This window comes from Scatophagus argus, chromosome 15 (genome assembly GCF_020382885.2).
Source record: "Scatophagus argus isolate fScaArg1 chromosome 15, fScaArg1.pri, whole genome shotgun sequence".
Lineage (NCBI taxonomy): Eukaryota > Metazoa > Chordata > Actinopteri > Scatophagidae > Scatophagus > Scatophagus argus.
In genome coordinates, this window is record NC_058507.1 from 1,865,715 (window position 1) to 1,879,137 (window position 13,423).

The following is a 13,423-nucleotide window of genomic DNA, read 5'->3' on the forward strand; positions in this document are numbered from 1 at the left end:
GATGGCTACAACAAGGAAAGGAAGAAGAAGAAAAAGAAGACAAAGTGAGCGGAGACAAAGCTCAGGAAGGTGTTCCAACAGAAAAGTAAATCTCATCCAGATGTTAAAAGCTTCAGACGCCTCTCCCTCTTCTTTCGTCTCTCTTTCTTTTTGAGCTCAGAAAGGGGAAACAAAACAGGAGAGGGTTCAGGTTTTACTGGACTCCTCTGGAAACAGTTTGCAGTGACAAATAGAGAGATTTAACAAAGTGGGAAGGGACAGCAGTCGAGTGGACACGTAGGCGAGAGAAGGCAGCAGCTTCCATATCCACACCTGCATGACCTGCTCTGCTCTCACAGGGACACAAACTGCCCAGACGCTCGCCAACAGGCTGACGTGGTTCACGTACCAGCATACCCCCACAGAGACTCTCTCTTTATTGGGCCAGTGCTATATATCAGTGTGTGTGTTTGCATGTAATAATCACCATGGCGACCTCCACGGCATCGCTGTTGGAGTAGGACAGGTCACAGAGGATGAGCAGCGCACGCTCCTCAGCCAGCGTCTGAGTCACGGGGAGGTACCTCAGCTCGGAGCAGATGTTCTCTACAGTGGTGCCCTGTGACACACACACACACAGATAAGACTGATTAGTATCCAAGCTCCTGGCGAGGAACAATTAGCTTCTAATTCCTCCAAAGGCTACTTCAGATGCAGCCAATCAGAAGGCCTGGCCCAGCAGGGAGACTGTGGCTCTGATCTCAGATCAGTATCTGTGGCAGAGGAATACATTGATTACCATTCACAAAACTTTATTCAGAGCTGCCACAGGGGGCCAGTTAAGGATTCCTGAGACAGGAGTAAACAACAAAGATCCCATCGAGCTTCGTTACGGACAGAAGACGTCGGTCGCCTCAACACATCTGCAGTTTGTCTGGACTGCTGTTAAACCCGATAAAAACTTCTGCTTTATTCAGTTTTCTGCCCTTCATGATTCATCTTTACTCTGTGGGAAAAGACAAGTACAGTCTAAACCTCAGCGCCCTCATGACTCTGATCCACATCCAGTGAAGAACGACACGAGTCAGTCGTCAACCAAACATCTGAAATCACTTTCTGCGCTCCCTGGAGTGTTAACATTTGATGGCTGTTAATTATCAAAACGTAAACAATCCAGTGTGAGAGGGATGTTATTTATGTATTCTTTTGACACATCAACAAAATAACTTGATGACAGCATAAATGATTCTAATAATTCACGACCCTGCTTTGATACAGAACATTAAAACCACAAGGTTTCACATCTTTAAACAAAACTCTTAAAGCAGAGTGAGGCGCTCGTCGCTTTTGTTTTACTGCTGGCTTCATTTCCCTTTTTGTTACCCGCGCAGAAGGAAGAGTTAGAAACTGCGACTGAAACCACAGATGTTAACACAGAACACGACTGAACGCGCTCACCTGTGGCACTTTGTCCTTTTTGAAGATGAGCGTGATGCGAGCGCAGCTGTTGTCAAGGTAACCACTGTTGGGCTCACACTGTGTGTGCAGGGGAGTTGGGGGGTCCGGCGTTGAACACACCCCCCACTGGTGGCAGGGAGGCAAGAAGCAGGTGAGGAACTGATGCTCCACACACTCGTGACCTCCGGGGCAGGACGGAGCGTTCGCGTCCGCAGGAGGCAGAGCTTTGGGGAGGAGGCAGGGACGACGGCCACACCTCACCTGGAGGAAAACAGCAAAGTGTTGGCTCACGATTGTTATTACTGCTTTCTTCTTACCGCATCATTTTGGCAGAGTGAACATCCTGCCTGACCTTGGAGCAGCGAACGTTTCCGTTGACACACTGGCAGGTGTTACACTCCTCCTCCCACCGGCTGCCGTGAGGAAACTGCAAGCCAGAGTGACGACACGACTTCCCAAGTCCGATGACTTAAAGAGAGAATGGAAACGGTTCAGCTGTCAACGTTTCCTGTACTCGTAAGGCACCAAACCTGCTTCCAGTTTTACTGAAGTTTGTCTTCTACTCGTTCGATTCAAAAACAATCTTTTTCCCACTGATGACGCAGCAGGGTTCTCTTCTACAGTCAAATTAACATGAAAACACAACTTTACGACATTCACCTGAAGGCAGCATCAAGTGTTGACTTACAGAAAATGCAAGCTGCAGATTTTTTAGTTCTAATTTTTCAGTTTGCCTCCATAACTTTGACCTGTAAAACATCACTGAGTGAGTGAGATTTGTGCAACTCACACTCTTTACAGCGAGGTCCGGCGTGGCCTGGAGGACAAACGCAGCGGTAGCCGTTGATTTCGTCCATGCAGGTCGAACCTTCAGCACAAGGAGACGACTGGCACTCATCGATGTCTGTGAAGAATTACAAAGTCCTTAAGGAAACAGGCTGTCCAGGATCTCTCATCGGTTTCAGTGATAAAATACGTCAAATTGATATTTTCTTTTCTTCTTAATTCATAGATTTCACACAAGTCTTTCCGGCACTGGTGATTCCTCTTTCTGAAGCTTAACTTCAGCCGAGGACATTTGAGAGATCTGAATGTTATATTCAAGTATCTTCAATGAGCGATGGAATTCAGAGAATCGCTCTCTGCACAAAGGCTTTATAGGAATTTGGTTTGAAACGCTTCAATTGGATAACACTCGGGTTGTGAAAAGGCTTTTCTGAAGAGATTTCTCCCAGAGGGCCGCGGGAGAGCGCACTGACCCGTCCGACAAACCTCAGCTCTGACCTCGGCTCAGCGTGGAGGTGAGGGGTTAAGACCGGCTTCCTCAAAGGCTTCCTAATCTGTCGCCCTGAAACAATCGACTCACGCTCCCTCGCCGTGGCCTTTTCACCTCTGACCCCACCGCCCACCTGACCCCTCCGCACGCCCCCCTCCGGTTCCCAGGCACTTACTGATGCGGCAGTCAGGTCCGGCGAATCCCGGGGCGCATTCGCAGCGGAACCAGTTCACACCATCGACGCAGATGCCACCATTGTAGCTGCAGGGAGGAAACAGAGTGAGTTCAGTGCGGCTGCAGGGCTCACACAGACTGCAAAAGTGAATTCCTTCCAAGTTTCTCCAAATTTCTTTCCCGAGGGGGTGAACATTCTGCTTCTGCTTGCAGGTGGGCGGGAAGAACGCTGTAAATCAGCGCTCTCGAGACATCTGATTCTGGTGTTGATGTCTCTGGCTTTAATGCACATCTGCAAACTGAATAATGTCAGCTCGTGTCTGTGGAAACCCTCATCAGATGGGCCTCACCTCTGAAGAGGAGTTCAAGAGGTGTCACTCAGTTAGTGGATTCTTTAACTATGACTGCAACTAACAATTATTTCCATTCTCAGTTAATCTGTCTTTAGTCTATAAAATGTCAGAAAATGGTGATAAATGTCAGTGTTTGCCAAAGGCCAAGATGACATCCCCAAAATGCATCCTCATCCTCCACACTGACCTGCACGATAAACTCTGCGGCTTAACGTTCGGTTGACTGGAGTGGTTTAAGTTCCCTCACTTTCTAATAACTTTCATATGAAACTGGTGATTCCCCAGAATCTGCATGACTGTGAACTAAATTTGAGTTTTCAGCGAGCCTCAAATACACGAGGAGACAGAAAATAGATAACAAACTGTTTTCAATGTCACCACAGAAAACGACCAGTTAGATAAACATTTTTAAGGAACTATTACTCGAAACTAAAACAGTTCCTGCTCCAGTGGTTTGGCTGGTGATAGCAGCTGGTCCTGGCTTTGTTCTGACACTCTAATCATGCACATGTCACATTTAACTTGTACACGAGTCCTAAGTTAAAATCAATAATAATAAAGCAAACTTTTGGTGCTTTAAGTAGTTAAATTTGTTGTTTCTGTCCTTTGGAAGTCATCAGCAGACTAGATTTTTTTTTCCAGAGACTCTGAGTGTCAGCAGGCTGAAGCTGATCCCAGATCAGAATGTCCAGACTTGATATGTAAATCCCTGCTGACCACATGCTGAGCCCCCCCAGCACCTCCACTTCTCACAGCCACCCCCACGTCGAGGCTGGTGAATGGCGAGGGGGGCGTCTCTTCACACTCTCCTGCCCCCACCCTCCCTCCTCCAAAACACCACAACCGCCACTAATCCACCTGTCAGTCAATGGAGAGAAGGGTGAGGAGGAGAGAAGGGTGAGGAGGCTTTTGTCCGGGGTAGCATCTCTAATCCAGAGAAGCTGGTTTTTCTCCATGTGTGTGTTTCTGTCATTAAATTTGACAAAGTGATGAAAGTTTGAAATCCTTAAAGTGATGCCTTAAACCGTCTCGTTTTATCCAACAACCAGAACAGGCGATAAGCTGAGTGGAAATGTAAAATAATAAATAAATAAATAAATAAATAATAGTAATTATGGAGGCAACGACCCGTCTGTAGGGCCAACTGGGCAATAAAAAGACGTTTGACACCATGAACAGGTCTCTACAGGTGAAATCCCCACCAGCTCAACATAATCCAATTAAAACACCATCACAGACAAACAAATTAAATAGGTGAAAACAGTGCATTTATTCCAAATATTTTAAGCATAGAGTCTTACCAGGGATGTGGATTGCAGTCATCGACATCTGCAGAAGAGATGAGAAAGACCGAATGACAATCAGTAACAGATTTTAATTCCTGCCCCCATGAGTGACAATGAATGACTTTTTAATCAACTTTTTTAGGTGCATAAGAGTTTGGCAAAGAGTTAAACTTAATCAGAGTTCTCTCACAATTTCTCACAAGATTTCGTCAAAACGAGTTGTGGGAATTAAGAACAAAAGACCTCCAACAGGAAAACAGATTAAACCACGACATGATGGACGTTAAGGTCAGGTAACGTCCCGCGTTACGAGGCGACTAATGCTTTTAAACGCGCACACCACTCCTTCCTGTCCCATCCTTCATGTCATGAATGTGGAATAATCACAGTGACCTACTCTGTGCACAGGTGGGTCCCTTCCAGCCGTCCTTACAGATACAGGTGAAGGCGTCGCCCCCTCCGACACACGTTCCGCCGTTCTCACACGGACCCGAGTCACACGTGCTGTTCTTGGCTAAAAAACACAAGATTCCCTCCTTGTGAAAATGCTTTTACCAGCCTAGACTGTAATCACTACACTGTCACCACCAGAGCCATTAGAGCGCAGTGTGTGCCTCACCTGTGTTGCAGGTGCTGCCACCCCAGCCTAAGGGGCAGCTACACAGGAAGGAGTCTCCGTGGTCGTAACACGTCCCTCCATTACTGCAGGTAGTGGAGTCGCACTGGCTCTCACCTGAACCGAGGGAACACGGGAAAAGGATTTTCTTTCAAACATCTGACTCTGTGCCAATGTTCAGTAGCACTTGATTCAGCTCCAAAGTTCAGAGACGCCGTCAGAGGGTAAAACAAGCCTGCACAGCAGCCGGCGAGGGCATCGTGCCTCAGAAGGAGGATTAAGGTGTCGAGGTAGTTAAAGAATATGAGACCTGACATGTAGGAGAGCATGCAGCGAAAAGCAGACAAAGACGCCACTCACAAGAGTGAAGCAGACTGCACATGATTAAAGTTCTTCTCATCGTGACGTAGACGTTTTCGTCACTTGCACACTCGGACGTATTAACTTACGTGAGTGGCAGGTCTTTCCTTTCCAGTTGTCCACACAGTTACAATAGAAGTCATTGAGCAGGTCGACACATTGGCCTCCATTCTGACACGGGTTCCTGTTGCACTCATTCACATCTGGAACGAAGTCGAACAGTTATTGATTATATGCTGATTTCATCTTATGATAAGACAAAGTTGCATTCTTCAAATGTCTGCAGGTACAAAAATAACAGTTATAAATTTTAAGCTAATTGCTTTGCTCATGATTCTTTGATACGTCCCGGACATTTTTTTGTTGACAAAATAAATGAAATTAAAAACTACACTATGACAACACTACCGACAACACTATGTTACATGTTACACATCAGACGACTTACCACGACCTTCTCTAAGTAATAACATAAGTAAGAGTGTCGTCTGTAAATGTGCACACTGACCTGGTGTACGCTGCCTCCAAAACAGATTTAGAATCAGTCAGCTGGCTAAGTTACCACATCATTTATCTCCAACACAAATCCTGCATTGTTTGATCCTCAGACTACTGATCGTTCCTCCGCTGCCGTAGGGCTACTGAGATGAGATTCTTCCAGGATGTGTGACTCACAGACAGGATGACTTAGCCAGACTCAGCCCGAAAATGTGCATACCTGTGCTGTATCATCAGCCCCAAAAATCCACACATCACACACACGTCACACACGCACACACTCACCAGCATCACACAGACGGCCTTCCCAGCCGTCTGGGCAGAAACACTGGAAGGAGTTTATCCCATCGATGCAAGTGCCTCCATTCTTACAGGGAGATGATGCACAGTCATTGATGTCTGCAGGGAGAGATATTTACAGACACCACATTGTTGATGATCTTTTATTCTCTTTCAACTGTCTTTCAAATAAAGCATCACATGCAAAGAGTTCCAAATATTTTACAAAAAACGTTTAATTCCTTAATTTTGCCTTGCGTCTGAAGTGTGTTTTCACATTTCAGAGGTGACTTACAAAACCTTAATTTCCTTTTTGTTCCTGGCAGCTTTGGAGAATTGGTGAAAATGGGTGAGTTTGTTGAGAAGCATCCCAGGAGAGTAAACAACCAAAACCCACAAACTAATCGGATGTGAAAGAACTGTTCTGCACTCCTCCCTGCATGCATTTCCCTGCTCATGTTTTCCTCCGAGTTTGGCTTTTTTTTCCCTTCAGAGTGATGAAACTGCAGTCTGAATTACCGTAAAGTCATGTGGTTCCCAGTGAGGGTAAGTGATGATAAATATAGTCTGTGTGTTGTGTTTCTAATAATGACTCACTCTCGTGGCAGTAGGTGCCAGTGAATCCCGGCTCACAGGAGCAGCTGAAGTTCCCAGCAGGCAGGCTGATGCAGCGGCCGTGGGGGCCGCACACATTGGACGAGATGTGCCACACCCGCTTCTGGGTGTCATTGGTCGCCACAGCAACGGTGCAACTGTCAATCACTTGGGATGAGGGAAAAAAAGGGGGGGGTCAGCAGAAAGTTGGAACGGAAAGTCTCTTACTTCCAGCTAATTAGTTCTGTTTTGTACTGAAACCAAAGACATGGGGCGGCTCCTCGCCGTGATACCTTCACACTGGTTGGTCTTGCAGTGGTCCTTGAGCTCTGAACAGGTTTTGCCCTCATAGTCGTCTGGGCAGCTGCAGTAGAAATCTCCTATCAGGCTGTGGCACTGGGCCTTGTTGCGACATGGATTTGGGCTGCACGGGTCATTCTGGACCTACAGGTGGATAAACAGGGAGGTCCAGGTGTGTTCTCACCAACAAGCAGTAACCCAAGTAACCTCCGGTATCCAGTCAAACCACACCTACATTCTTTTTGCACTGAAAGCTGATGACTGTTTGTACGGTTTAGCTCGTAGCCAATCACTGGATGTGTTCTTTGATTTAACGTGACACGCGATTGGCCCACCACTGCAGCAGCTACGACCCATACAGTCTGTGGTCAGAGTAGGTAGTTCAGTGTGTGGAGATATCAAATGATGTACTCAAAAGGTATTCGTATCACTTTAGGGATACTGTATTGGTACTGGTATCACATTTTTTTTAAAACTATACTCAGCCCTAGTAAGCCCTGAACTGTTTCACAGTGTATTTTCCCAGCTGGATCTCATCCTCACCTCACAGGTTGTACCAGTGAAGCCCTGAGGGCATTCACATATAAACCCATCGAGCAGGGTGTGGCAGCGGCCGCCGTTCCTACAGGGACTGCTGGCACAGCGGTTTCTCTGAATCTCACAGTGCCGACCGATGAATCCCGCCTGGCAAACACACTGGTAGCCTCTGGTCGTGTCCTGGAACGAAGACAAGAGGTTATCAAAAACTTGACTAAGACGATCAAATGATCAAAGTTGCAGAACTTCTTATTTATCTTTCTGACAAAATGACAAGAGTCCTGTTCAAGCTCCTGACAACACAAGCAAATTCCCAGACATCCCAAAGGGTCTTTTATGGACTATGCTGAGTTTCACAACAATGACGCTCAGCTGAGGCTAAGATTTGGGATCAATAACAACATCATGGATTTATTTCACTAGATGACAATGAACTTTCCTGTAGCTGAACTCGACAAAGGGCAGCATGGAGTTAATGCTCAACCTGTAGGCGTCCATAATTTATTTTTAAAGAAAAATTAAAATTGGTGTAAATGTTTGTGGTTTAAGGGTCAAATCACTACAGATGTTGCTTTAATGTGGTTTTGTACTGACTGCGATGTATTACATTAAACATAAACCAACAGAGAGCGTGTGTTTGTGGAAGTTGTGGCATCGACCTCACCTTGCAAGTCCCTCCGTTCTGACACTGACTGTGGCAGTTGTTCACATCTGCAAAGAAATCAAAGACAGAGAAACTTTCAGCTTTGAGTTAGATGGCAGTTTTGGAAGCGCAACATGCGAAGACATACAAGAACATGTAGCTGCTACAGAAAAGTGGTCGATACAACCAAAGCGAAGTGATCCATGCCAAGACGAAATGTTAGATGCAGATTCAGACTTGTAGCACAAGCACACAAAGAAACCAAACTGCATAAGTAAAAGATTTGGGGAAAAGTCAGTTTCAGTCTTGTAGTTGAGAAGAATCAGTCCAGGGTGTGGCAGGTATAAGCAGCCATGTGAGAGGCAAGAGAAAGGAGAATGAAAAGAGAGCTGAAGTCCAGACCCCTCAGCTAGCTAGCTTCTGGTCCATTAGTATCTTTAACCAATCAGATTTTCTTTCACAGGGGTTTTCACTTGCTTTCTAAAAAGCAAACATGTTGCTGTTCTTTTCTGTTCCTATCATAGATAGTTGAGTATCTACAGCTGTACTTGATAGTAAATTTAAGCAACTTGCTATTTTAAACAAAAAATTGAACCAAAAAATGTTTTTTGCTAGCATTCATCCCATGACGAACATGTTAGCTGATGAACGCTAAGAGGTGCTTTGTCCTCATTAGCCATCATTCTAAGACTTTCAATACTAGATAGTAAAATTTAAACAACTTGCCATTTTAAACTACAAAAAGCTGATTATTTTACCAACACTCAGCTACAAGTAGCCATTAGCACACTTCCAAAGCCTCATGGGAGCAAAACATGTAGAATAGGTTCTCTGTCTATATTGTGTGTATATAAAATCAGATTTTGCAAGCATTTCCATTTCCAGTGCTGTCAAAGCATAAAAAAACCGAGGCTGTCGAATGCTAACAATTTAAAAATAGTTTTTCTTGGTTAAACTGATGAAGTATTACAGTTTTACTGTCCAGCATATAGTAATTAAGTTTGGATAAGAAACCCCATAAACATAATTCAGTGTTTCAGAAACACTGAATTATGACTGAGAGTCACAGAAGCTAGCCAGCAAAGAGGATTTTATGTCTAACAGGGCTACAGGAAGGCGGAAAGAGGCCAAAGACCAATGATTTTCTGGGTTGATACTAACTGACGTCACAGTTCTGGCCCACCCATCCATGAAAGCAGACACAGTGATATCCACCAATCAAGTTTTTGCAAGAGTAAGCATTTTGGCAAGTCTTCACCGCACACTCATCAACGTCTGCAAATTGAAGACCAGAGACACAAAGAGAATGAACGAGAGAGCCAAGAACCTGCTAAGAAGCCCCATCACCAAGCGTAGCTTCATGTCGGTGCAACACAATAAAATTATGTCAAAGACTGGAGGTCTTCCCACTCAATTCTTGCATGATATTTGACTTAGATGAGAAACAGATTTCAGCTGTATACTTGACACAGTTCAATAGCGCCAATACACAGTTAGTTTCTGGCTACATTTGCTCTCACTTTTCCTCCTTAAGAGGAAGAACAAGCACATTTTTAAAACTAGCTCATGTGAGGCAGGAAAACAAATTAAAATAGTATTTCATGGGTTATTAAACTGAACATTACAAATCATAATTAAATCACAAACTTATTACAGCGTAGAACATGTCAATTCTGTAATACGCTCACGATACCCGTGTGGTTTGGGCAATGTGACTGGATTCAGTTACCTTACAGAGACCGTGTTGTCCAAAGTTTCATGACTTTTATGGGCGAACGACGTAGGATCTTTTTCAAACATGTAAAATTGCCAGAACCTTTACAGGGAGAAATTCATGTCTGACAGGGTTTCATTTCTCCCGCAGCTTTCCATCAGCCCTTCATCCTCATTCCCCTCCCTCAGGGTTTATGTCTCTGTATTGCATTCCCTGAAGGCCAACCTGCGGCATTCCAAGTGGTCAGTTTCAGAGGCGGCTATCGCTGCCCCCGCCACGCCGCCTCGCTCACTATAAACCGACACAGTGCATTAATACTACTCCCAGGAGGTAAGCGGCACCTGTTGGACTGCTGAAACTAAACACTCTCAACCCCGTCCCAAAAACCCAGCTCCCCCACAATACCACTACCCCTGCTCCTCATCTCGCTCCAGGTACCACCCTGCTCCCTGACAGGGGAAGTGCTCTGAGAATAACAGAATTCCTCACACTCCCTGAGCATGTTTACAGGTTATAAAGGTTATAAAGCTATGCCGGGGGAGCCGCCTCACCGTAGCGTACATACTCCCCTGTTACGCCCAGTCTGGAGCCAAAGATAACCCCCTAGCAGAGTATATTTGGTCTCAAGGCTGGCAGTTGCCAGGCGGGAGGTTATTTTTAGCTTTACTCAAGTCACCTGGCTCGAGTTGCAGATGGTAGACGGCGAGTGTCTCCGTTAATACACACACACACAAACACACACGCACGCACTGAGTTGAAATTAGTGCCCCTCCTGCAGTAACAGTACCAGTTAAACGACGCAGCAGGGTAAACAAATGGCCAGATATGCTATAACTCTGCAAGCAAATAGGACTCCTGGAATCCTGGAATGAAATCTGGATGCATGGCATTCACTGTAGGTGCAACACACCGGCTTCGTCACAGCAAAATATCATTCAACATGCAACAATCCTTTAGAATCACGATGTTAAATACTAAATAATGTAAAACTGGTCCATACGTCTACAGGTTTCCCTCCAGACTTTGCCACCTCATGATAAATCAGAGCATATTCACAGTTTGACGGGTGGGATGTACCTATCTGGCAGGTCTTGCCCGTCCACTGTGGAGGGCAGAGGCATTCGAAGCCGTTCTCCATGTCGATGCAGGTTCCACCCTGAGCACAGGGGCTGGAGGCACACTCATCAGTGTCTGAGATAAAGAAATGAGAGGAAAAACTCAGTCACTCTCCAGAGTTAATTGTCTCACATCACTGGTGACACTGAGTTAAGTGGAAGGTAGCTGGCTGGTCCTCTGCAACTGAACAGGACCTTCAGTACTTAGCTCTGAAGTAACAGTGGACAAACTCTGCATTTCCCATAAAGAAACTCCTGAGGTCATAAACTTTGTGTCCTCAGTGACATTAAGATATTAAACAGATCGGATGCCAAAGTCGAAATGCAAAAATTGGCTCGTCTTGTCTGTGGAAGAGTTAATTGTCACCTTGAGCGCAGGTCGGCCCGGACCAGCCTGCCGGGCAGTGACACTCAAAGCCTGATGAGACCTCGTGACACGTCCCTCCATTGGCACAGGGGTTGGACACACAGGCGTGCTCCGCTAGGGACGAAAAGTGGGTGAAAAGTAGGATCAATCATTCATCTTGCATCATCTTCAGGTTTTGAACCTGGTTTACGGTGCGTTAGAGACTCACCGATCTCGCAGTTCTTGCCAGAGTAGCCGTCTGGACAGGCGCAGTTATACTCGTCTGGCTCAGTGTTCATACACGTCCCTCCGTTCTTACAGGGCCGGTTGGTCCCGCAGTAGTTCAGATCTGCACGGCAAAGAGCAACCTACAGTCCTCTGTGTTGGTGAGTGTGTGTGTGTGTGTGTGTGTGTGTAAAACACGCAGTGAACTTGTGGATTTGTTGTTACAGCCCTTTTTTTTCTTACAAAAGCACTGATTGTGGGTTACAGACAGCACAATGTAAGTAGTAAAAATATAATTTCTAATTTAGTTCCCCTGCATCTTGACCAATCACACTGTGTCCTCATGCAGCTCGTGTGGCGCAAGGCAGTCAAGCTTCAAAGGACCATACCAGCGATTTTTAACGTTTTACACTAGAAATACATAAACACTTCCTGATCTCAAATCACACTGTGGCGTTTCAGGCTTTTGAGCGCACTTTTCTTCATGCCCAACGTCGGTTTCATTTCAAGTGAGTGTCAAGTGTGGATTGTTGTGGGAGTCTGACCTTTGTCACACAGCAGACCTCCCCAGTTCTTCTCACAGGTGCACTGCCAGGGCTCGTTGCAGGTGCCGTGAACACAGCCGGGATACGGCAGGCACTCATCACAGAGCGGACCCTGCCAGCCGTAGTTACACCTGCAACGCACAGCGGGGACCAGTGTTAGCTCTCATGCTTCAACGGGGAAACATACCGGGAAACTGGCAGGTTAATGTATTTCTTTGTTCCTTCCTTTCTTTATCTCCTTCTTTGACTGTTTTCAATTTGCTTTATTCCTTCGTCCTGTCTTGTTTCATTTTTTCATTCTGTCTTCTCTTTTTGAAGTGGAGACTCTTCCCTCCTTTCTTCTGTCCTCCTGTTTTCTCCTCCTTCTTGAAAACAGAGCCAGAAGAGCCGTTTTCCCCTAACAGCAGAACGTAAACTTTACTCCTCATCACTTTAACGTCCACTATTTAATATTTAACGCAGTCATTTTTCCTTGAACGCTTGTGCCGTCACTGATGATGGGAAACAGCACACACGTTCAATCGGGTGCAACAGTGGCTGAGCAGATTTTTCAGTAAAATAAATGCCTCCTATTTCACAAGCACACTGAGAATGTGTTCTTATTTGCAGCTCCGGCCTGAGGGAATATCAGGCACACAGATGCACTTAATAGCACGGAAGGGGAGGGGAGGGGGTGGTCATGAAAAACACTGATAGCTGCGTAGTGATAACAAACAAGGAATTTATTCCTTTTGCCGTGTGTGAAAGCACTTGATGTCCCCTGGTAAACATGAAGAATTGCAGGAGGGAAATGACTTTTAAGCATTTCAGCTTGTGTAAAGTGAGTTTGTCAAGCAGGACACGCGTCAAGCCGACAGGTCAACGTCTCAGCGGGAATTTAAACGTCTTCATCGAGTTGAACGACGCGTGTGCTGCAGCAGGTCCGAATCTCAGGATGCCAGTGGACATTCCTGAGTGTGAGTGTGTGTGTGTCCTGCGATGCTGCTTGCAACACATGCAAGCATTTGTGCTCATTAATCTCTTTTTGTAGTGTTGCCTTTTGCATAAAATCTCTCTCTTATTTACCACAAACCAGCTCAAAAGATTGGTTATCGACCTCCTCGGTCACTGGTAGCCGATACTGGC

The 13,423-nt window shown here is 45.7% G+C and overlaps 1 protein-coding gene across 3 annotated transcripts in view; it reads right to left on the reverse strand.

Moving 5' to 3' along the window:
* The window catches only part of LOC124071565 (protein jagged-2-like), a 56,345-nt gene that overhangs the window by 5,458 nt on the left and 37,464 nt on the right, over positions 1–13,423 (reverse strand). For 2 of the 3 annotated variants that reach the window (XM_046412199.1, XM_046412198.1), the window contains exons 6-24: positions 12,299–12,429; positions 11,758–11,877; positions 11,550–11,663; positions 11,145–11,258; positions 9,515–9,628; positions 8,375–8,421; positions 7,717–7,890; positions 7,167–7,317; positions 6,877–7,041; positions 6,286–6,399; positions 5,592–5,705; positions 5,146–5,259; positions 4,924–5,040; positions 4,542–4,569; positions 2,889–2,974; positions 2,228–2,341; positions 1,790–1,905; positions 1,438–1,698; positions 467–598 (exon numbers count right to left, since the gene is read on the reverse strand). In XM_046412199.1, the coding sequence (XP_046268155.1) occupies positions 467–598; positions 1,438–1,698; positions 1,790–1,905; positions 2,228–2,341; positions 2,889–2,974; positions 4,542–4,569; positions 4,924–5,040; positions 5,146–5,259; positions 5,592–5,705; positions 6,286–6,399; positions 6,877–7,041; positions 7,167–7,317; positions 7,717–7,890; positions 8,375–8,421; positions 9,515–9,628; positions 11,145–11,258; positions 11,550–11,663; positions 11,758–11,877; positions 12,299–12,429 (2,326 nt within the window). The remainder of the gene's footprint in view (positions 1–466; positions 599–1,437; positions 1,699–1,789; positions 1,906–2,227; positions 2,342–2,888; positions 2,975–4,541; positions 4,570–4,923; positions 5,041–5,145; positions 5,260–5,591; positions 5,706–6,285; positions 6,400–6,876; positions 7,042–7,166; positions 7,318–7,716; positions 7,891–8,374; positions 8,422–9,514; positions 9,629–11,144; positions 11,259–11,549; positions 11,664–11,757; positions 11,878–12,298; positions 12,430–13,423) is intronic. The other variant, XM_046412200.1, reaches the window with a different exon arrangement.